At 41.9% G+C, this 23,908-nt stretch overlaps 2 protein-coding genes across 2 annotated transcripts in view; one reads left to right on the forward strand and one right to left on the reverse strand.

The window, feature by feature from the left end:
• Positions 1–12,482, reverse strand: part of CSTPP1 (centriolar satellite-associated tubulin polyglutamylase complex regulator 1) — a 159,200-nt gene extending 146,718 nt beyond the window's left edge. Inside the window, exon 1 of the mRNA XM_011000659.3 lies at positions 12,340–12,482. Within this exon, the coding sequence (XP_010998961.1) occupies positions 12,340–12,385 (46 nt within the window). The 5' untranslated portion in view covers positions 12,386–12,482. The remainder of the gene's footprint in view (positions 1–12,339) is intronic.
• Positions 12,483–21,175: 8,693 nt separating this feature from the next.
• LRP4 (LDL receptor related protein 4) overlaps positions 21,176–23,908 on the forward strand; it is a 47,048-nt gene continuing 44,315 nt past the window's right edge. Inside the window, exon 1 of the mRNA XM_031459623.2 lies at positions 21,176–21,405. Within this exon, the coding sequence (XP_031315483.1) occupies positions 21,354–21,405 (52 nt within the window). The 5' untranslated portion in view covers positions 21,176–21,353. The remainder of the gene's footprint in view (positions 21,406–23,908) is intronic.

The following is a 23,908-nucleotide window of genomic DNA, read 5'->3' on the forward strand; positions in this document are numbered from 1 at the left end:
CACCCCCTCTCCTCCTGCCCCAACCCACCAAGTTTCTGGAAACAAATCTAGCCTACCTATTTTCTCAGTTCCCTCACCCTTCCCATTTACTCTTCAATCCAGGAAAATCTGGCATCCTGCCACACTACTCCACTGAAACTTCTCACCTAATGCCACTAGCAATCTCTTTTGCAGCTCTTATCATATTTGACCTCTCTGAGGCCACTGATATCACTGAACACTCCCTGCACCTTGAAACTCATTCCTTCCCCGGTTTCTGTGGCACCACCTTTTCCTTGTTCTTCTAAATCTCTTACCAACTATTCTCAGCAGAGGAAGATAAATATCTTTATTGTAAAACTAGTTCTCTGGAGACAAGGTTTAGATTCCTATAATGGGTCTCTAACTCCCACTCAAAAATTTTTTATTTGGCAGCAAAGTAAGCCCCAACACCCAGCAACCAACACAATAATAAAGAACTAAAACCCTAACATTACATTTGCTCACTAAAGTGTAGAAAGAGACCTATTCTGATTAGTTGGAAATGTTTACAAAGGACAAAGTGATATAAGAGAAGTGACAGGAGACAAAGAGTTAAGAAAGAAAATAATAATAAAAAGGGAGCAACCAAGCTCAGTGGTAGCACAAGACAGAAGAGTGGAGAGCAGAGATAAGGGATAAAATATCTAAGAGGTAGAGGAAGGCGAGGAAAAGTCAAACACCCATGGTACATCTGTGCTTTGCTTCTGAATAAGGGCAAGCAGCTACCAACAATTCAACCACCCTGAGTGGGAGAGACATCTCCCCTGCACATACAAGATATGGCAGATTACTGTTGCACCCCCCAAATATGCGCTCCTATTCTTCTTATACACGATTGTCTGGTTGGACTTCAATTCTCAGGCTCCAGTGCAATTAGCTGGGGTTTTAGATTAAGTTCTCACCTATGAAATGTGAGCACAAGTGATGGTTCCAATGTCTGCCTTACTTTGCTTAAAAGGTGTTTGCCCTGGACTCATTCATTCCTTCCCCTTTTCCATTCTGTAACTAGAAATGGCTACAACTGAGATGTCCTCGGAAACCCAGTGTTTCAAACGGCATGGCTGCCCTGCTCGCCTGAAATCCTACGATGGTGTCCTAGAGGAGATCCTGTCTTTCACCTCTGGGACTTGGATTAAGTTAGAGAGAAATAAAGTTCTCTCTTGTGTGAGCCATCGCACTGGCAAGGGTGGCATCAGTGGGGGATCTTTTTACAATTGCTGCTCAACCATCACCCTGAGAGATTAGTGGCACAAAATCCCATAAAGTACAAAACCTCAGGGTACCTCAACAGTTTACTGACCTACTAGGAAACACTGGTCTGGAAAGAGGAGAGTTTTAAGCATGGGGGAAGTTCTTATCATTAACTAATAGCTATAAAATCAGATTTAACTGACATGGATTGAGTGGCACCTAAGCCACTAAATTTAGAATCAGAAGAACTAGAGTTAAATCTTAGCTGCACTATCTGCTGTCTATATAAACGATGGAAATTTTACTTAAGTTCTCTGAGTCCCCGTTTCCTAACATCCACCCTCATGAGTAAATGTCACAACATGTCTATAGTACAATATAATAAATGATGTTTAAAATAATGATACCATATCATCAAGAAAATGTAAAATTATGTTCTGTATATTATACCAAAAAGTCCAGGGAAAATATCACATGTTCTGAAGAAATTTCTATTAAAATATTAGTTCGTTAATATTTTATGAACTTTATAGGGACTGAAAAGGAAAGAGAGCCTTAAGAAGTAGGACCTGAGAGCAAACTAGCTAACAACACGGGCTTTAGAGTCAGATAAACCTCACTCAAGCTTCACCTCCACATTTACTAGCTTGGTGACCTCGGGCAGGTTACATAACCTAAATTTCAGTTTCCTCATGGAAAACTGGGGATCAGGCTGGTACCTATCTTACAAATATCTTGTAAGGACTGAATGATATTGCTGCCTATCTCCAGACCTCCTGGATATAAGAATGACTACAGCTGGGATACCAAGAACATCTATTTGAATATATTTCCAACTTAAGACAGAATTTGGGGGGCTGTACTACTTAGAAGTTGGAATAATATTTATGTATAAAGGAAAATGTAAGAGAAATAATCTCTGGTAATGGTTAAGAATTTAAATGAAATAGTGTTTCCCATTTTGTGACATCTAATAGAAAATGAAATCTGGGAAGTGAAGTTACCTAAATGCTACTATACTTGGAAACAAAAGATGAAATTCTAAACTGGAAAATTAACCTGAGGGGTCTTCTCGGGTTGTGTTGCCTAAAATCTTATGAAAATACCAACAAAAATGGAACCAGGGATGTCAGTGATAATTTTGTCATTTAAAAATACAAATTATTTTCTGGTGTTCCTTCTCCTCTAAAGATAACAACCAAGGCTGTTTTTATTACTTGGCTGAGTTTAAGAACTTTCCAGTTAAGGAACCCAATGTCAGGTTCTTCAACAATAATTATTTTCTCTTAGCTACTAAGAAATGATAAGAAAAGTTCACAGTGTGAGACAAATCAATCACTTCTTTTCCTTATAATTTTGTTTCTTCTTTAGAAACATGAGATCAAAACCAAATATTTACTGGAAGAACAAAGGTCAAAACAGTGCCTACCTATGTCCAGACATGGCAACAGAGATAAGCAAGACTCCAAAGACTATTCGTAGGCATAACCTTGAAGAGAAAAAAGGCAGGGCCATTCTTCCTGGAGACCTAACCTATTTTCTTCTACCTGTATTTTCACTATCCTCTACCGTGCCAGCCCTTGAAGATAAGGCAAATGACTGATGGCATATGTAAGACTTTATAAGTTAATTATGTGCACAAGTATCAGGTTTGGAGGTTTGCAGACTACCAAGAAAGACAATCAATTTTAGGTCTCATTAAATAGTTTACATTAAGATACTTGACATATATTAATTAATTCATCCTCTCAACCTCCTGTGCGGTAGCTTTTATCAACTCCATGTGTTGGGGAAATTTGATCAAGGAGAAAAATAATGGTATTTTCTATTTACAAAACACTTCTCTTATAAAGAGCTCGACATGTTTATCTTCTCAATCTTCTAACATTCCTGTGAGGTAGGTGGTAATATTTTCTTTTCTTATATGTAAAATGCTATGGCTTAAGGAGCTTAATGACTTACATGGTAGTGTGTATTTACCCATTAACTACAACATACTGCTTGGGATTAATACTAGACCATGGACTCAAGTCTGAGCTGCACATGATTCAAAAGTGTCAAGCTTCTAGTTTTCTCTACAGCCATCTTTCAACACCTCACATTCCAAAAAAGACTGGGGTTATGCTTGCTGTTCAAGCTCATGTGCTTGCTGTTTATAAAGCTTATTATCATTTCTCTAAACTGGACTATTTAAGTTTTGCCTAAATGCCTGAAAGCTAAGTTATTTTTTTGTTTACTGTCTGTGCACTAGTATTGTAAATGATGTCATCAGGAATGTACAAAACTCTTCAACAAAGCTTCAGGGCCAATAAAAGCAACTCACTTGGGGAAGAGTGTGTTTCTTCTTCTTCCCCAACCCCCGCCCCCCCCCCCTTTTTTTTTGAAGTAGGCATCACACAAAAAGATGACTCATTAAGCCCAAAAGAGTTGACTGTGCCATGTAAGGGCTTCTTATGCAGCCTCCACAAAGAGACCTGAGTGGCAGCATAAGGCCTCCTCTTCTGTGCATTTTCCTCCAGGCAGAATGTGCATTTGTGTGGCTACATACACAATTATAATCTCCCCTGAAAGGCAACTCCTTCCATATGACAGGCTGAACAGTGGCCTGAGTGCTAGCCTCATGTTGCCAGTGCAGTTAACATGCTGAAATACCAGACACATTTAATCTCTCCTTTCTGAAAAACTAAGATAGGACAGAAGAAACGAAGCTGGAAAGAACTCTGCACAGAGAGGAGGCCAGCCCAAGCGCCCTAACTCACTTTCTCAAGGGCTGAGCTTCTTTGTGTGTTGCCTACTTATGTGTCAATTTGCAGGACTTTAGGGCATGAGAACCATGGAGCCGAGTCGTTCTGGCAGCCTCTCCATTTGACAAGCAAAGCCAGAGACATGTGGCCTTTTGGTACATTTCACATTCAAAAGTGTTATTGTTTCAAGCATGCCTGTTTTAAAATATATAATTTTCCCATTTAGCGCACATGTTGTATGTAAGTTGGTCACTGGAGTTCTGCCACATGATTAAAAAAAAAAAAGGCAAGGCCTCTAATGCAGCCCTACCCCTGCCAGATACCTCTGCTTACAGGGGGCCAGAGAGGCCATCCCAGGTGAGAGAAGTCTGAATTTAACAAACACCTGTATGAAGGACTGGGCACAAACAGATTTCTGTCCAAGATTATAGAAACCAAAGCTTGTGTTTTATCACAATTACCTGTAATCTCCAGGCCAGATAATAGTATTAACAAGACCTTGAGCTACACAATAGGACAGCTGGAAAAAGGCTCTTACTCTCTCCAAAGAACAGCACTTTTAAAAAGCTAATTCAAGGAAGAAAAAGAAAGGGCTCTGAAAGTGCCTTCTCAAACAATATTTACTTTTACTGGGTTCCTGCTAATCAAACAAAACTTAGTCAAAAGCTTTTATGAAAAATACATTGGATGATTTCAGCAGTAATTACTTTGTTTAAAGAAAGGTGCTTAAAAGAAAACATAGCTAATGGGATCAGTAATTTGGGAAGTTCAGATGTGTCTGGGAAAATCCCTCCTCTCTTTGATAAATCATTAAAATTCTGCTCAGAGAAATGTGTTTTGACTTGAAATTCCTATCATAGACTGAGCTATTTCCTAAGGCCCGTAGGGAAGTAGTTCAAGGGCATCCCAACACAGAGGACCCAGGGATCAGTTGACAAGGGTAATTCCAGTCTTAATCAAAGCATACTACTCTGCTCAAATGAAGACAGGATCTCAAGGAGATGCCCCAAAATTGTATAAAATTTCCTTCCTTCATAAAATACCATTTTAAAAATGGATTAAATCTTACTGTTGTGTAACCAAAACAAAGAAAATATGGTATCAACCAAGAAACTAAATTTACTCATTTAGCAAACGTTGTACTTCTGCAAATAATAGTGATCCTCAACTTTTGGACAGCATTCGGAGGAACAATTTTAATCAGTCATCCTTTATTTGTCAATGGAAGGAGGGGGAAAAAAGCCTAGTGTCTCTCACACAGTAGGAATTCAGTAACTACTTGTTGAACTGGATTCCTTTCTCCTATTTGAAAAAAAAAATCATTCTGTTACTTAAAGCAGACTATTCATTTAACAACTGAGCACTTAACTTGGGCCAAGCACTGTGCTAGATTTTGGAAATACTGAGAGAATAAGTCTGCCCTTACAGCTTACATTTTAGTAAGAAACAGACCATAACAATATGCAAATAGATAGGCAAGATAATTGTGGTAAGTGTTAAGAAAGACATAAACAGGATGATGAACTAGAGATAAGCTAATGGATCACTAGTCTCTCCTGATCTACTATTACCACTTTTTAAAACTTTAATTACCTATTCAGCTTCCTAAACTTACTCATTTACCAAATGTGGTATTTAAAACAAATACAAGTGATTCCCAACTTTTGGACAGCATTTGGAGGAAAGATTTTAAGATTACTTGAATACATAAATAATAAGCAAGTTAAAAAATTTACAGAACTATTTTTAAACCCAAGAATGACACTGACTTCATCCATAATCAGTTATCCTGGAGAAATGGGGGTGGGTGAGGGTCAACAAACAACATGCCTTAGAATGCACCCACTCTTATCCTCCAACAAAAAGATACTGATCACATTTATTAAGTAGCTTATAGAATCCTTGGAAAGGTGAAAGAAACAGAGTCTAGGCTGAACCTCCAGGAACAACTCCCAAAGGCACATCCCAGAACTGGGCCACCTAGGGAACTGCTCTGCCCCTGCCATGACCAGCAGTGACAGTGTAATAAACTGCTGACCAAACTGGGAAAGCACTAAGATACCTGCATACATACAGTTCACCCACTCTGAAACGGCACTTACTACATGGTCATTTGGTGTTACAATCATTTATCAGTATGTCCCATCTCCCATCTATGGCATAAGTTCCTATACAGAGGGACACTTTAAATTCATGCTTTGCTTTATAGAGAGAAGGTATTCAGGAAGGAAGAAAGAAAAGAACAACTAGGAAGAAAAGAAAGGAAGGAAAAGGGAGGAAAAATAAAGGAAAGATGATATTGTGAATTACTATTTAAGGGACCAGTTTTATACATTATAAACCTAGTTTCCAAAGATTTAGGAGGTCAGTGTAACATCCATAATATTATTTCTTCTCCTTTCTGAAACAACCCAAGCACTCTAAAGTCCTAAGAGTATTTCTGTTAACTTGTAAATAGCAATGTTCCCTAGCACAGGGTTGGGTTTGGAAGGTTCACTAATTATATTCAAACAAAAATAAGTTTGCTTATCAGGATTCATCCAAAAGCAGAAAAAGAAACTCTGTCTGGCCGTAAGACAAGTAAATATCATGTTCTATGATATCAGCAAGTGCAAAAAAAAAAAAAAAAAAAAAAGGATTAGTAACACTTAAGAATCTCCAGCATAGAGTCACATGTTAGAACCTTTGCTAAGGCTTGAAGAAACTCTCTTAACCTCATGACTGAAGGGACTGTAACAGTGACTGTTAGATGTTGTCTTAGTCCAGGTTCTCTGAGAAGCAGACAACAGGACAGGATCAGACATGCAAGAGATATACTGGGGGAAAAGCCCAGAGGGGAAATGGAGAGGGAGCTGGAAGAGGCTGGGAGAGCTGACAGACCACAATGCAGGTTTGACCCTTGTAAAGAAGAGACAGAGACTGAGAGTATTAGAGTGCAGTACAGTGGGAGTCCTCAAGCCAAAGTCACCACCAGAGAAGTCACATTTCTCATAAAAGTGGGTCTCTCCACCCAGTCATCTGCTGGGAGCAGCCTATGGGAAGTGTGACCTCAGCGTGAACAAGCTGTTGGATTGAGAGCTGGGGTTGGGAGGCAGTTCCCCTCCTTTCCCATCCCCGTAGGAGATCTGAGAGGCACAATTTCATGGCTGCCACAGACATATTATATATTTTTATAAAAGCATAGCAATAATAATACCAGCTAATCTTTATTGAGTACCTACCCAGGTGCCCTAAAAGGAAAGATATCTTACTCATCTTTGTATATCCTCTTTTCATAATGTAGGTACAGTGTAGCAGCCAGGCATTGCTCTAAAATGTATTGCTTACATGTACAGGGTAAGTTCTATTATTATCCACATTTTGCAGATAAGGAAACTAAAGCACAGAGAGGTTAAGTAACTTATTCAAGGTCACACAGCTACCCAAAGTACAAAGATTATTGTCATTAAAACTCTCCTAAGTGGCTTCTTTTTAGAAGGTATCTTCCTTGCTGCCTGCCTTTGAGAGATGAGTCCAGTGGCAAGAGAGAACTGGAATTTTACTATTCCCTAATTCATCCTGGCTCCTAGGATGCCCCCTCCTGGTAGAAATGTTAAATTAAGCCCCTGGAGTCACCTGTACTTACTGCAAAATCCATGTAACTTTTGCATGCAGGTCTACACAATCGTTGGAGCCTCATTTTTGGAGCTGCTCGGGGTATTCATAGCATGGAGTTTAACAATGTGGACTCTGGAGTCAGGCTGCTGGATTAGAATCCTGCCTCCAGGACTTACTAACTAGTAATTTAACACTTTTGCGCTGCAATTTCCTCATATGTGAAATGGAGATAAAAACTGAAATTATTTTCATGTGCATTAATATATGTAAAGCACTTAAAATGTTACCTGGTACATAGTAAGTGCTTAATAAGTCTTAGTTATTGTTGTTAGCGGCTCACATTGGGGTACTCTGAAGTCAGATTATCCATATTCAGTTTAACACATATATATGTATACATGCCTATATTGTGAAAGGCAGATATACAATGATGAGTGAGATATAATTCCTGGTCTCAGGAAACTTATTTGCAACTAATGAACCGTTTAAGAGCTCCATTCTTAAAAGGGAAGCAAAATTCACTGCCCTTTGTGGGCAGCAGATGTTTTGGTTTATTTTTATCTCCTTGGTAGAGAGGGAAAAACAAGAATGGAATCTGATAAACCTGGGTTTGAATCCCTTCTTTGCTATGCATCATCACCTATGTGGCTTTGCACAAATCAATTATCCTTTCTAAGCCTCAGTTTCTTTATTTATAAAATGAGGAGATACTATTAATAACTACTAAATAGGACTAATAATAATACCTACCTTATACAGTGGCTGTGAAGATTCAATGCGTGAAGGCACAGTGCTAGGTATATATGAAGTGCTCAAAAACTATAGCTTAAAAATAACTATCCAGTTTACTGTGATTCCTCTAAAAGTACAGTCTCCAAAGAAGACTCCGATTTCCTAGAGTTATCTATTATGCCAATCCACTACCAACCTTAGTGAGAATAAGCAGTTTCCATAGAAACAGAAGAGGCAAATTGGAGCATGAGAAAGCATGCACCTCACCATATTAGGTGGGGTAAAATAATAAACCTCACACCCTCATGCTTATACTCAGGTCAGCATGTAGGTGGTGTGTTTTGCAAACCTGGGACCAGAACAGGCTGCCCTTCGGCTCTGGAGAGCTCTCCACACCCAACCAGACACACAGACACACCTCAGCCTCTGGGAGAAGCTTCCCATAAGTAGCTTTCATAAGACTGGAAACTGTTCAAGGGCTCTGTATTTATTTCATCTCCTTACCAGACTCTCTCTATTCAGGCCTGGGCATTAACACAGTTTCTATCACTCCATTCTGATGACTGAAGGCATGAACATCATTCAGCTGATTCTGTAATGATGATCTTAAGATCCCAAACCATTCCAGGCCATGATTACAGGTTCCTAATCCACAAAGTCAGTGGGGAATGGATCAGTTTACCCAACAAGATGAAAGATTGTTTTTTTCACTAGTGGTCAAAAAGGCAAATATAAGCCCTGGCTAGCAGGTAGAAAGGGAAATCTGCAGATATTCACTGAATAGGTATCCCTGCAATTTATACCATAATACTAAAAAGAGGTCTCCAGAGATACTTACCAAGGGATATTGAGCTTTCACTTTTCTGTTGCACTGAATACCTACAGCTTTCCTGTGTCTGAAATTTTCTTTTTTCTATATGTACTTTCTTCGCTAGGTCTACACATGTCAGTGACTATAATTTGATAAAAAGAAGAAGGGGGGAGGGAGGGAAGGGGAGGAGGGAAAGAGAAGAAAGGAAAAAGAAAAGAAAAGCCAGAAAACCTCCACAGGTGTTTAAGTTTTCAAATCAGAAAATACTTCATTAAACTACTAATGACCTCCCCCTGCAAAAAAAAATTTCATTAATCTATATGGGGTGATTTTCAGTGGTCATTAAATTGAAGGTGAATGCTTCAAAACAGTAACAACATTCTTCTAAAAGAGACCAAACTGTGGTGGGTAGGGTTGTTCTCAACCAAAGACAAAGGCATTTCAGCAGAGTTGTGTGGTTTGACGAACCATGAGGAAGCCAGTGAGCAGTACGACCCTGCTTAGGGCAGTATGAATGTCCAGACAGTGACTGGGACAGAAAGTTAAGACACTTAAATGTGCAACAGAATCTGATGAAGCAATTTGTCCAGAGTTCAAAAATTTGGTAAACGGCTAGACACTAAAGCTTTTTCAATCAATCCGAAACTCTGATTCTGTTTATAGATTCGTTTTCAACATTGCCACTGGATTAGCCTTACTGAAAAAGCCACTTACGGAGGAACCACCAACTTCTACTCACCAAAGCATCAGTATATTAAATATGTCAAGCCTTCGAAGCATATAACTTAAATATGTCAAAAAGGCAAACATTCAAGGAACTGAACAATGGACTAAGCTTTTCAAAACTTCATAGATTCATTAGTACTGGGTAAACAAAATACATAAAATCCTTAGCAAAAGTCTAGGCATTGTTAGACACTATTATTATTCATTGGATGCCAAATTATCTGTGATATAATTATGATATTTTGGCTGATTAATAAATGTTGTCAATTAATCTCTCTCTCCCTCCCTCTCCTCTCTCTCTCTCTATACACCTTTCAAAAACCAAATAGCCTTTAAACTTGGTGAAAAGATGCTCAACTTCATAAAAGAAATGCACATTAAATCTACCCTGGGGCTATTTGTCACTTACAGGTAGAAAATATCTGATGGTTTGAGTTTGATATTGTTTGTTGGAAAGATTATGCGGAAACAGGCATTTACTTACCTTGGTGGTGGCAGTGTAAATTGGTACAACCTCTGTGAAAGACAATTTGGCAATATCTATCAATATTTAAAATGCATATACACTGACCCACCAATCTCCCTTTGTGGAATTCATCCTTGCTGCTATACTAGTGATGGAACAAAATTGCAGGTTATTCAGTGGGGTATTTTCAGTAATAGCAAAAGGCTAAAAACAACATGTCTACCAATGAATAACTGGTCAAATAAATTATTTAAATACCATATTTATTATTTATGTTGCTAAAATTTTTTTAAAAGAATGAGAAAGCTCTCTACTGATACAGAAATCACTCTGAGGTATAGTAAATGAAAAGTGTATTCTCCCTTATATACATAATAAACTAAACTCTGGAAGGATACACAGGAAATCAGTAATAGTGGTTACTAGTAGGAGGCTGAGGGTGGATGGAAACTGGCAGATGGAGGGAAATGGGTTGGAGGAGACTTCTCACTGTAAACTTCTTTATATTTTGTAATCTAGTTTCCATATTACTAATTCAGAAATTTAAACTAGAACTGTTTTTCATTAAAAAAAAAAGTGCATAGAGGCTTTCCACTGTTATGGCACTGGTTTAATCTATTAAAAGTCTTGCAGATTTAAAAATATGTGTAGCATACATCCATACAATTGAATATTATTCAGTGATAAAAAGAAATGAGCTATCGAGCCAGGAAAAGATATGAAGGGGCCTTAAACGCGTATTTCTTAGTGAAAAAAAGCCAGTCTGAAAAGGTTACATGCTGTATGACTCCAACTATATGACATTCTGGAAAAGTAAAACTTGAGAGACGGTAAAAAGATCAGTGGTTGTCAATGGTTGGGGAACAAGGGGAAGGATGAACAGATAGAGCACAAAGGATTTTTAGGGCAGTGAAACTATTCTGCATGCCACTATAATGGTGTATACATGACATTATGCGTTTGTCAAAACCCATAAAACTACAACACAAAGAGTGAACCCTAATGTAAACTGTGGATTTCATTTAATAATAATATATCAATATTGGTTTATCAATTGTAACAAGATGGTTTTTTTGTTTGTTTGTTTTTTGGAGGGGAAGGTAATTAGGTTTCTTTGTTTTATTGGCAGTACTGGGGATTGAACCCAGGACCTCAGACATGCTAAGCACGCACTCTACCACTGAGCTATACTTCCCCTCAACAAGATGTTAATAGCAGGGGGAACTCTGAGTGGGAGGGAGAGAGAGTATATGGGAGCACTCTATAATATCTGCTTGATTTACTATAAACTTAAAATTGCTATAAAAAAAGTCTATTAATTTTTTAAATGTGTGTGTATACCTACATGTATATGTAAATGTCCTTTTTTTCATTCAGTAAATGCTTTACACGCTGAAGGTGCTACAGTGTGTATAAAGTAATACAGCCACAGCCAAAGTGGTAAAAAGATCAGGCTCAGGAGTGGACAGATTAAGTTCTGATCCTAGCTCTACAATTTTCTAGCTGTGTGGCCTTATTTGTGCAAGTTACCTCTTCAGCCTCAGTTTCTCTGTCTGCAAAATGGAAGAAAAACAGAGTTTCCTCCTAGGGCTGTTGTGAAGATTCAATAAAGAATCCATGCAAAATGCTTAGTTAGCATAGTGTCTCTTGTAAAAGAAACGCTCAAAAATGTTAGCTGCTGCTATAACGGTTCAATGATTGCTCACAGAACGACTGATGTGGCACTTCAAGGTTCCAGGGTCACTCCACTAGCAGCATATTAATAATACCCCCAGAGGGCCCCCAATTCTCAACTCCAACCTATTTCACTTTGAGCACAATCCACATTGCTTGAGCACTACCCTGTACAATTTAGACATTCTTTACTCCCAGATACTGTTCTCCTCCTCGCTGGGCCTCACACGTTCAGGCCCTGTACCGCTCCCCGCTCCCCGCCCCTCCCTAGCCCACCCTACCCATTCCCACTCAGACCCTACCCCCGCCTCCTCCCCAGACCCTGGCCTAATTCGTCTGCACTTCTTTCCTTCCCCGAAGCTGAAGGAAGCGCCTACCCAGATACTCGTAGTCCGGTAGGGCTAGGCGCTCTGGACTCAGCATCCTTTGACCGGGGTAGCTCCAGAGCGCCAGCTCTCTGGCTTCCGGAAGCCAGGTCTCTGGCTCCCGCCGTTGCCATGGCACCCACGAGGCGGGAGGAAAGGCGGGAGGCAGAGCGGGTGTCACGCAAAGAGCCTCCGTATCGCAACGCCAAGCTGGCCGCACTAGTTCCGGTAGCGGAAGTGGTCGTAGTTTCTTTGGACTCCCTTTCTTGAGGAGTTGGTTTTAGAGGAGTTTGAGATGCAGAAACTATCATATTTCCCGGTGTCGAAAAATTATTGCCAGCCCTCAATATATATCCGCAATTTCTGAATTTCATAATTATTCCTGCTTTTACAACTGTTACCTTAATTCACAATAATTGCTCCCACCCTTAAATTCCCATAAACATTTAATATCCCGTTACCTATTTTTATCTCTTTATTATTTACTGTCTGTCTTAAATTATTACAAAGTGCTTTCTAATGCGTATACCTTGACTGCTCCTTGAGATCGGGGATGCGTCTTTTCTGCCTAGGACAAGGCTGGGCATCCGTAAGGTATTCATGAAGTCCTCTATGATATCATTGACATTTCCCCTAAAATTCCTCCACCTTTATAGCCCCTCCTTCAACTCTTATCCTTTGCTCTTTGGTACCCTTCTCAAGTGTTTTTGTTTTTGTTTTTGTTTTTTTGTTTTTCTTACTGAGACACTTCACTTCTTGGGGGGACAGGATGCACAAACAAGAACACCTATTGGGGTTTTCCCCTCATATGCCTAATTGCTCTCTTTTCCTTTAAGAGGGGAGAGCATTAATTGGTTTTTGACTTCCCAGATACCTGCATATTTCTCTTTTTGCTCCTCTCCACTCCCAACACAGGTTAGTGGTGTGTGGCACTTGCCACAGTTCAAACCTAGTAGAAAAAGCCACTCTGTCTTCACTTTTTTAGTTAATTCTCCCCAACACAAGGTGAGGTTTTGTGGAAAGAAAGAAAGAAAACAAAAATCATTCTATCAAAGGAATGATTGGGAAACCAGTGGACCACCTACACTGGGAGGAAAAGGAAAGAGGAGGTTCTTCTCTTTGTGTTCTGAGTGATCTATTCTTAGCCTCCTCCAGCAGAAGCTTCAAACCTCCTAATTCTCCCTTTCCCTTAAAATTGTATATGCGTCTCATTTCTAGGCTCCTGTGAGTCACTCTGAGTTTGGCTGCGGTAAGGATAAAGGGACAGAGCCAAACTCAGAGCAGCATTTATTACCTTGAAGTAATAAATTTACTAATTTGGTATTTGATGTGAATCTGCAAATCTGATAAAAATATCTGCCTTCTTCCTCCACCCTCGCCTCCACCCCTGCCTCTTCCCACCCCATGTACCTCAAGGTATGGGAGATTCATAACTTTCACCTGTGGCTTTTTATTATATTATTAATAAAGTATATAGAATGCTAATTATTAAGGATTATAATTTCATTTTGTTTCCGAGCAACCTGAAGATATTTCCAGATCATTTCATTTGTCCTTGCAAAAACTTTCTAGTGCACTTCTCCCTTTTCTAAGTAGGGAAACTGAGGGACATGTCAGGAAAATGACTTGTGTAGCATCATCCAGACAGTCAGTGGGAGAGCTGGAACTGGATTTCAGCGATCCCAACCTCCAGGCTAGTGGTCTGACCACTAAACCACACAGCCTCTTTTTAAAGGGTTTGTTGGCTTGGTTTTTATTTATTTATTTTTCCTTTTGCTCTGCCCTGCCAGCAACTGGAAGTTTCCAGATAAAAAAAGAGAATTCTGAGTGCAGGCTGAACATTTGACATCCTCTTATTTGTGGAGCGTTATCTTGGGACTTGGAGGGTGCTGCTGTTGGGGTCTGTGTGGTGGAGCTGGGAAGCAGCCCCAAGAATATAGCTTTGTTTGGGCATTAACCCATTTGCGGTTATAATAATGATAAGTTTCAGCACCAGTGGCGCCTGACTGTTAATGACTCAAAGAAAGCTAAATAAGAACAAGATGTCATCTCTGGAGCAATTTGTAGGTTTTTCCTACAACTCCATCCCTTCCATAAAAATCCTAAGGACCCTTATATTTAAAGTCAGTCTTCCACTCTTAATGTCCTAAACAGTCCATTGAGGAGGAAGACTTAGAAAGGGGCAGGTGGTTGCTAGGCAGGTTTCAAGAAAATTTAGGGTTGCACAAAAATAGTAGGTAGCCTTTTATTGGTAGTAGAATTACTGTTTATATTTTTCTTCTTCATACTTTTCTATATTGTTAAATTTTTCTATAATAGGCATACATTATAACCTGAAACCAAACAAACAATAAATGAGTGGCTTGAAAATCTTTAAAAAGCTTTTTAAGCAGAAGTGATGACTTTCACAGACAGTGTTTGTTTTTCCCAAGAAGGAGCCATCACTTTTAGATTTCTCTTCTGCCACACATTACATGAATAGATTTTGGCAACACGTCAGTGGCAGAGGAAGTTTTTCAGTGAAAGATACACAATATCGGGTCTTAAGAAAAGAGGAACTACACAAGAATTGTTCAAGTCAAGTGCATTTCTCTGACCCTGTTAAATGTTAAGGAAAAAAACATTCAATTCCAGCCTTCAGTTTACTCGGGTTTTTCAGGTTCCTAAATTATCATTACATACTTCTAAAAACTTTACCTAAACAAATAATCATCCAGGTAAACCAGTAAATCATAAATCAACTTCCCAATCCTGAAAATAAGCAAATGATATGAAATTTATCAAAACAGAGAAAGGGCAATGAGATGTGACAGTCAAGTACTACAGTTTAAGGAATGGAAACATCAAACTCAACACAATAGGAAAAATACCCACGAGAGAGGATATGGTGAGATATCCACTTATCAGATTATAATTCCTAATTATAAAGAGAAAATTAATAGACATTGCTGGCTCTGCAGAGGACCTAGAGAGATTCATAGGGAAGAAAATCCTCCCTGGAATTGAAAACTAGAAAAGCAAACATAAATGTACTAAATAGTTTTAAACCTCAAAAAAAAAAAACAACAAGGGAAGAAAAAATGCAGTCGGAATTATTGCTACAAAACAGGTTCAAGAAACTAGGACAAGCTTTTATCAACTCATCAAGCAGAAAGATGCTGAAGGCGAAGTAGCTACTAAGAAATGCAGGTCATGAAATTCATGCTGAGCTACTAGGCTCGTCTTAAAAGACTTATGTTCCATAAGAGCAAAGCAGAAACTAAGTGTAATGCCACTGTCTGAGATTTACATGTTTAGTTAAAAATGCTATTTGCAGACAAATCATTTTGGACTGCCACAGGTCAACAGACCAGAGCTGTGGGAGAATCTGCAAAGAAAAAGAAATGTTCACAAACTCTTGGGCAGTTAAGAATAACTAATGCATTATGAGAAAGTAGTTAAGAGGATATGGCTTAAATTGAACAGGAGCTCAAAGACAATTACAGACTTGTAACTTCTTATTATTTTATATTTTCAAATGCTGCAAAAAAGAGTTGGGAATTACACTTTCAGAGAGTTTAAAAGGGAGGACCATTTTCTGACCCTTTTTGGTATCCCATAACAAGTAGCTGTGCCTTCTTCTGTCCTGGAATATACTCCTTGATAAACATTTATGTTATTTAAAAAAAAACTATTTGATTTCTCCTACTAGACTGTGATTTTCTGGAGGGCAGAGTCTTCATCTTTAAATTTCTAGGACAATGCACAGCGCCTGACAGAATAAATGCCTGTTAAATAGACTCCCCCGGCCCCCGCCCCCACCACCCAGATGAAAAATCTAGAAAATAAAAGTCATCCAATCCATAGGACTTAAGGTTGCCTCATAAGAACCAATTCATGAAACAAATTCATTAAATAAAAAGGCCAGCAAAAGGCAAGGCATCACTGAGAAGGAGATTAAAAATCGATGAGAAAGCATTTGCATCTCCTTCCTACACGTAAATCCTCTGTGTGACAGATCACCATATCTTAAGAAAGACCAAAGAAAAAAGCAACTAACTCAACAAAAGGTGTAGAGGCAATGCTGCATGTAGAGAGGCTAAGAGAACTAGTTCAGAAGGATGAAACGAAATATATTAGGAATCATTAAATAAACTTAGGATCTGAACTGGAAGTTCCCAAATTTCAGACTCTTAGGACAAAAAGCTGCAGTCTATGTGTCTATTTTTTCTCCCCCAAGCCATCCACTACATTGTTACAAGAGTTTATTGTTCTAAAATTCAAATTTGACCATGTTACTTCCTTACTTTAAAAGCATTGCTAACTCACCATTACTAAGATGAAGCAAAATTCCTTAACATGCAGACGTGTACATCCCTTCACAGTCTGGTCCTAACCTACTTTTCCAGCCACTCTGCCATTCACTCTTCCCTACACACTTAATGCCCTAGCCGTACCTTCTTACTTGCTATTTCCAAACATACTGAGCTCTTTCACATCCTTTTGCTTGGGCATGAGCAGTTCTCTCCACCTAGAATGTATTTCTCTCACATTTTCTGCCTAGTAAACTCTTCCACATCCTATTAGACCTAGACAAAATGCCACCACCTCCATGAAAACTTATCCAATCTCTTAAGTAAAATAAGATAAAGGCAGTGAATGAGAACAAGACAAATGTAAGGTGGTAAGTTCTGAGGCTGTGACATTGAGCTGAAACCAGCCATGGAAGAGTCTGGGGAAACAGCATTCTAAGTAGAGGAGACAGCTTGCGCAAAAGTTGTAAGACAGAAATGACAGCATGTTGCAGAGCTGAAAGAAAGACAGCAGGGCCAGAGAATGAGTAAGGGGAAAAGTGGGTAAAGAAGTAGGCAGAGGCCAGCTCATGGAAGACTTTGAAGGGCACATGAGAAGTACAGATCTCATTCCAAGGGCCATAGGAAGCCTTTGGAAGGTTTTAAGCCCAGTAATGCTATGATTTGATTTGTTTTTTAGGAAGTCACTGCGGCTTCTGTGGAGAAGGTAAATTATTATAAAGGGGCAAGTGTGAAAACAGATCCTTTACATAAGAGGTTTGATTCATGTTTGTTACTAAATGAGTATTTATTCCTTGATCCATTTGCTTATCCACTATTCTAAATTTATCTTTGCTGCTGAAATAAGCAAGATGTATTGAGATGTTTGCTGCAAAGGCTCTACTTACATGTGCCAGGTGTGTGACTATCAAGCTTTCAGGAGATAAAAAATGTGCTTTTCAGGGTGTGCCCAAGTTAGGCCAGGGAAGTGAATCAGCCATGATACCCAGATCCTAACTGCAATGCTACTGCTGAGCTGGAGCCTGAAAAGTGTTGGTACTAGAAATGGTGGCATGCAATTAAAGAAAGCACAGAAATGCAAATCAGAGTATTTCCTTCTACTTTCTTCTTCTTTTTTTAAAATTCAGGTCTCCAGTAATAGCCCCCTGAACCTAGATAAAAGCATACCTATTGTTAAAGTTAATGATGTTTTCCTATAAATCCTACCAGCTCTTTCCTGTCTTGGGGCCTTTGTACATACTGTTCCCTCTGCCTAGAAGACCTGCCCCATCCACTCTTAGCCTGATGAATCTTACTCAGCTTAAGTGTTAGTGCCTCTGACAGGCTTTCCTTGAACCTCCAAATCTAAATCAAGTCTCTCCTTTCATAGAGCACTGTACTTTTCCGTGAACGCCCCTATCTTTGTGGCTTTCAATTCATTCGTAAGATCATTCTTTTAATGCCTCTGTATACTTGTAGCCTCCCCCACCATCACACTGTAAGTTCCGGGAACCCAATATATCTGTTTACCACTGCTTCTACAGTGCTTGGTACATAACACACCCATAATAAATACTTACTCTTACTAAGTTGAGCTAATGCTGAAAATAGGCATCCCTAGGCAGATAGGTATAGGACTTTTAGCTCCTTTAGCTGTGCTTTCTCTTGTTTTCCATTCTATAGCTTTAATAACTCCTTCCCCCCATTCACACAAGAAAGTGATTCTAGAGATAAGATGGAGCAACTCTTTGCAGATTCATATTCTTAACCTTTAAAATCAGGGTCTCTCAGTCTCATCACTATATACATTTGGGGCTGGAGAGTTCCTTGTTGTGCAGAATGAAGTCCTGCTTATTGTAAGATGTTTAGCAGCATCCTTGGCTTCTACTCATTATTTGCCAGTAATACCTACTCCCAAAAATGTTTCCATGTACGGCCCCATGTCTACAAAATCACTCCTGATTGAGAACCACTGTTTTAAAGTGTGAAAAATCAAGACTTTTACTCTCTTAGAAGAATTACATTTTAGAAGTTCAGGCTGTTGAATGATGCTTAGGTTATAAGAGGATTCTACCAACCCAACTGCATCAAAACAGTGCCCATTTCAATCTTGTTTCCATATCACCCCCTGTGTTTCCTTTGAAAAGGCCATTTAGTGATGGTCTAATTCAGGGCAATGTTGTGATCTTGGAAATTCAGTCCCCTGGTCTGTCCTAGAAGGATGAAGGAAAGGGGTGATGTTTCTGAGGAAACCAATGCCCCTGAGACCCCTCTGGAATTGGCAATCCCCCACAACTCTTCTAGGGGCATGTCCCAGAGGACAATAAAAGGGAGACAAACAGCCCATTCTGGCATGCTTTTCAGGATCTCTCACTCCAAGCAAGAAAGTCTGAGAGGCCTGGTAAAAATAAATATGGCTTAGCACTCCTGGCACAAGAGCAGTTTCTGACAGCCAAGACTTAACTCACCCTAGGGGGTCACCCAGCCAGGGACTATGCATGAAGTTCATTTCTACCCATTGATATTCCCAGTGACTCACAGCAGCCTGGGATGGCTCTGTGCACCAGAACTGTGCGGAATTATGGAGGAGGAAGCCTTGGGATGCACACAGAAAATGCAGTCTCTTGAGCCTGAGTCAGACAGCGACAGCCCGCCTCCCTCTTCCTGCTCAATCCCAGAAAAACAACACAAATCACTTTGGAAAGGAACCTGTCCTTTGAATACAGAGTGGAAACTGTTTATAAATTCTTAACCCCCTTACATTGAAAGTATGGTGACCGCCTGTCCTGGATTTTGGGGGACAAATGTATCCATTATACCACATGTCCTTAGTTTTCATGTGGAAAAAATATGGTTTCCAGAATCATAAGGTCTTCTTCAATGGGTTGGAAAGCAAGTCTTCCTAAGCAACATACATTGAAACCCTGAGACCAATGAAGACTGCATCAAAAATGTTGTGGGGAGAGGTATTGAGAATTAGCCCCTACTTTTTCACTTTTTCCTCCTTGGATTTTAGGCTAAGATGACATAGGCCTTAAAGGTTGACTGTCATTCCTAGCAGTAAGATCATGTAAACCTGACCTGACTCCACTGCCGCCTTCAGTCAGCAAGAAGAACTACACACGCAGAAAACGCCTAGGTATTAGTTACCATGGTGATGTTAGTTCAACCACATTTCAGGAAAAACTGTAGAGAAGTACTGGCTAAGAAGGAATTAACGCCACATTTTTTGTTGTTGTTGTTGCTGTCGCAAAGTTAATGTTAGCTTTGGTCAAAGATGGTAATCTGAAGTGAAAGCCTTTGAAAAATTGCAAACAAGCAAGGATGAAATGGCAACCAATCCATTGGAGAAATCTCCTAATATCCTCTTTGCACTACGCCAAATTACTTTCCCCTCAGCTAACATGGGGCATTTGGGTCTTCCTGGCTCTGTTTACTGGTGAAAGGAAAGTGGTTTAACAAAATCGCAGAAGATCCAAAAGCCGGGAACTGTTAGCATACCAGCTTGGAGGGAAAAATGGTACACCGGACCCTGAGGAAGATAGGGACTTGGACAAAAGTAGCAAGACAAGATTCCACCTAGAAAATGGAAGGCAGTAACAGAATTAATCCATTTTTATTAATATGTACTGGGGTGAGGCATAGGCCACTAAGCTAAGACAAGAGAGGAATTTATAACTTTATGTAGTAACCCAAAAGTTAAATATTTCTAGAAGGCCCTACAAACTGAAGCTGAGAGGAAGCTGAGGTCTCTGGGGGAGTGCAAATGCAAGTAAGCACTTACTTCCTTACCCCTCTTCCTTCCTTGCCAGGATCAGAAAGTCAAGGAAGGTGAAGAGGCTAACTACGCTAATTTACAAAGACAGCAAGGAGGAACTATGTCTGGGCCAATTCTGGACGTCTGAGCTGGGGCCGCAGGACCCAGACAACCACCTCAGGAAATGAGTAAATGAAAAGGGGAGGTCGTGGAATTACTTAGCCCTTGAACAACGCTGCCTAGACGGGGGTGGGGGAGGCGTGGTGGAGCAAGAAGAAAATCTCAGAAAAGGAATTTTGACATTGAGAATGCTAGTTAAGATACAGCACTCCAGGCCCCCTGATGTCCCTTGTTTGATGTCCATAAAGACCGAGAGGATTATGCATTAGCCAAGCCTTGCGTATTCTGAGACATCAATGAAGTCTGGACTTAGGCCGGTAGGGGGGCCGGGGTCACGTCCAGGCGACTTGGGTCAGTCCGGGTGCACCTCTCTGGCACAGAGCTTGAGTAAGCGGGATCCGAGGGCTGCAGCTAGGCTAATACTTTAAGTTAAGGACTTTCGAGCAGTAATAATGGGGACAGTGAGGGGGGGCTCTCTCGAGGTTTAGGAATGTGGGGGCGGCCTGAAGAGGAGCTGGGCCAGTGCTAGAGGCGCCGGCGGGTGGGGTCCGGGGACAGGGGGGCGGGGGCCGAGGGCGGGAAGGGGCCGGGCCGGCGCTGGGGGCGGGACCAGGCGCGGTGGCGGTGGCGGGGGCTGCGGCTCGGGGGGCGGGGCGGCCTGGCCCGGGACACCCTCTCCCGGTCCCCTGGCGCGGCGGCTTCGGCTCCGACAGCACTGGAGGCAGCAGCGGCCGGAGGGCTACTTGCGGGGCTTGCCCGCCGCCGTGGACCGGGACGCTTCCCCTCGGGTACCCTCCGCCGACTCCCTCCTCCGCGCCGTCCCGCGGAAGCCGGCGGGACCCCGGCCGGCAGGGAGCGCCGGCGGCGGTCGCGGCACCATGAGGCGGCCGTGGGGCGCGCTGCTGCTTGGCGCCCTGCTCTGTGCACACGGTAAGCGGCGCCGCCGCGCTCGCGCCGACCGGCCCGCCGGGAAAGTTTGTCCCTGGGTCCGGCCGCTGCAGGACTCACCTCCCGAGAGCAGGACGGTGCAGGCTGGGGCCTGAGACCCCTCGCCCTCACTCCAAGCAGTAGCCCGGAGATTGCATGCCAGGGAGGGGACCGGGAGCTCCCCCTGTTCCTCCAGTGTTAGACGGGGCAGCGACGGAGGATCTCCCTGGGCTCGGGTCTGGGCCGGCCTGGGGGAAGATCCGAGGCGTTCCCTCGCCTCCCTCGCTGCTCTTTGAAGAGCTGGCGGCTGCTTCCCTTTCAGGTTTAGACAGGGTCTCTGTGTCCTTGGTGCGAATGAATGTATTTACGAAGAAAGGGAGGCGGGGAAGGATGGTCGCTAACCATAAATTGTAAATAGCCCTCCTTCCAGGGGCTAGGGGTCTCGGGAGGATTGCGGAGAGAGCCCCCAGTGGAATCTGAATACTTGAGCTTGGGGAATCCTCCACTCGAGGAACGGTTCCTCGGACTGCAGACCATGGTCCCGCCGAGGGTCTTTGGGCACTGCTTGCTCTCAGCATCTCTACTTAGTGGTGTTTTGGGTTCCCTCTCCTGGCTGCGACCAATCAGCTTCCTGCCCTGGATCCTTCCCGGAGCGGGGGGAGGGGGGAAACAAGGTTGGAAAGGGGGCAGAGGAGGGACATAGGGAAGAAACTGCTGGAAGGCTCCCGCAGATCCGTCCTGGCCGGGATAGAGGGGCGGGTATCGCCGAAACTCTGAAGGCAGCCTCCCGGCCCGCGCGGTGACCCTCGGGGGAGCTGGAGGGATGGCAGCAGGACTGCTGCTTCATCTGCTCCTTATTAATAACTTGTTTGGTGCTCATACGCGACTGTTGTGTGTGATTAGGGCTCCAGTGGAATCTGTTTCTCCGCAGCCACGGGGACCGTGGGTGCACCCCGTGATTTAGCAGCTGCCTCTAGTTTGTGCTCAAAGATCAAAGAACTTTGATCTTTGTACCCCAACCTTATTCACCCACCGCTCTTCAACCGGGGAAGATCCGAATTTTCCCCCACTCCCCGCAGCTCGGCTGAGGCGTTGGGGTTCAGAATGGAGGGGTCTGTAGACCACGGCCTTACACCGATTCTTTCTTTAACGCAAAGGGAGCTCGTGTAGAAATAGTACAGATTTCGGAACTTGCCTGGCAGGGCGTGGAGATCCCTGAGCACTTGTTTTAAAGATTGGTTTACCTCCCAAATCCAAAACAGAGTTCTCCTGTCTGTTATTTAAACTACCCGTGGGTTTTAAATGACTTTTTCCATGCCCACTCTAACCCGACTGAGCTCTTAACCCTTCCTTTCTGAGTGGTAGCCTAGTGGACCCACGTTCCTCTTTGCACTGTGCTCCCCGCCTCCCGGGCTCTCTCCTAGGAGGTTATTTGTAGCCTCTTTGGCGTGTCGGGACAGCGGCCCTACTGGGGTAGGAATGTAGCTGCTCTTCCCACCACATGGGCCCCTTAAAGGGACAGCTATGCTTTTTGGGGGCTTTCCCCCTTCGGGCTGCAAGGGAAGGGGATGGAACTTTTCTCTCGGCCCCCTGGAGGAAGTTTTGAAAAAGATCAAGGGAAATGGCAAGGCCCTGGAAAAAAAAAAAAAAAAAAAAAAAAGGCTAAAACGGATACCAACAAAGCCAGAGAGAAGATTGTCGCCTTCTGCCCTAGGGAAAGGGGAGCTGGAAGGTTCCAGGCTGAGACTGGCCAAGAGGGTTTTATTGTTCCAGAGCTGTCAAAACTGCATACACTACATCTGTGTTGAGAATGGGGGTAGAAAATTGTGCATATTTTATGCTTCAAAGAAGAAGGATGAGAGGGTTCTTGGTAACTCTTTGGGTTCTTTTTAAAGGCAAGAAGTTTAATAGAAATTTCTAAGCATGGGAGGCTTTCTGTGCATATGCGTAAGGATGCTCCATGGCACCAAGATCTCAACTTCACCTAGCCCAGTACTGAGCCATCCTCGGGAGGCCTGGAGGGGACAGATTCTTGGTTCACCAATGAGACTGAACAGTTGCTTAACCAAAAATAATACCACCACTAGGATCCCACACTATGTTCCAGGGGCTCAGGGAGAAGCTAATGTGTCATTGTAGATCAATTTGGCAAATCTGACCATGGCTAGGAATGAATTCAAGACACTAAAGTTTAAGGTGCTTATTTGGATGCTGCTAGTACTGGGGGGTTTTCTTAGACCCTATAAGTTTGGCCAGAGCCTATATAATACTCCAACCTTAAAGATTTTGGAAGGAAACTTGGTTACTGTTAATAGCCCTGGGTATCCTCCTGCTGAGGGTTGAGGTGAGGCCTCGGACAACCTACCACCATTTGAAGAGTAGAAACCCTTTTTGTCTTACAGGTCTCTTCCAGGTAAGTGAAAAGTTGAAAATTCTGTCCAGGAGTGCTTTGGTAGATAGACGGTTGTTTCTGAGGAAGACTGCAAAAGAGGGGAGCTGAGACTGG

The sequence above is a fragment of the Camelus dromedarius genome, chromosome 12 (genome assembly GCF_036321535.1).
Source record: "Camelus dromedarius isolate mCamDro1 chromosome 12, mCamDro1.pat, whole genome shotgun sequence".
In the NCBI taxonomy this organism is placed as follows: Eukaryota; Metazoa; Chordata; class Mammalia; order Artiodactyla; family Camelidae; genus Camelus; species Camelus dromedarius.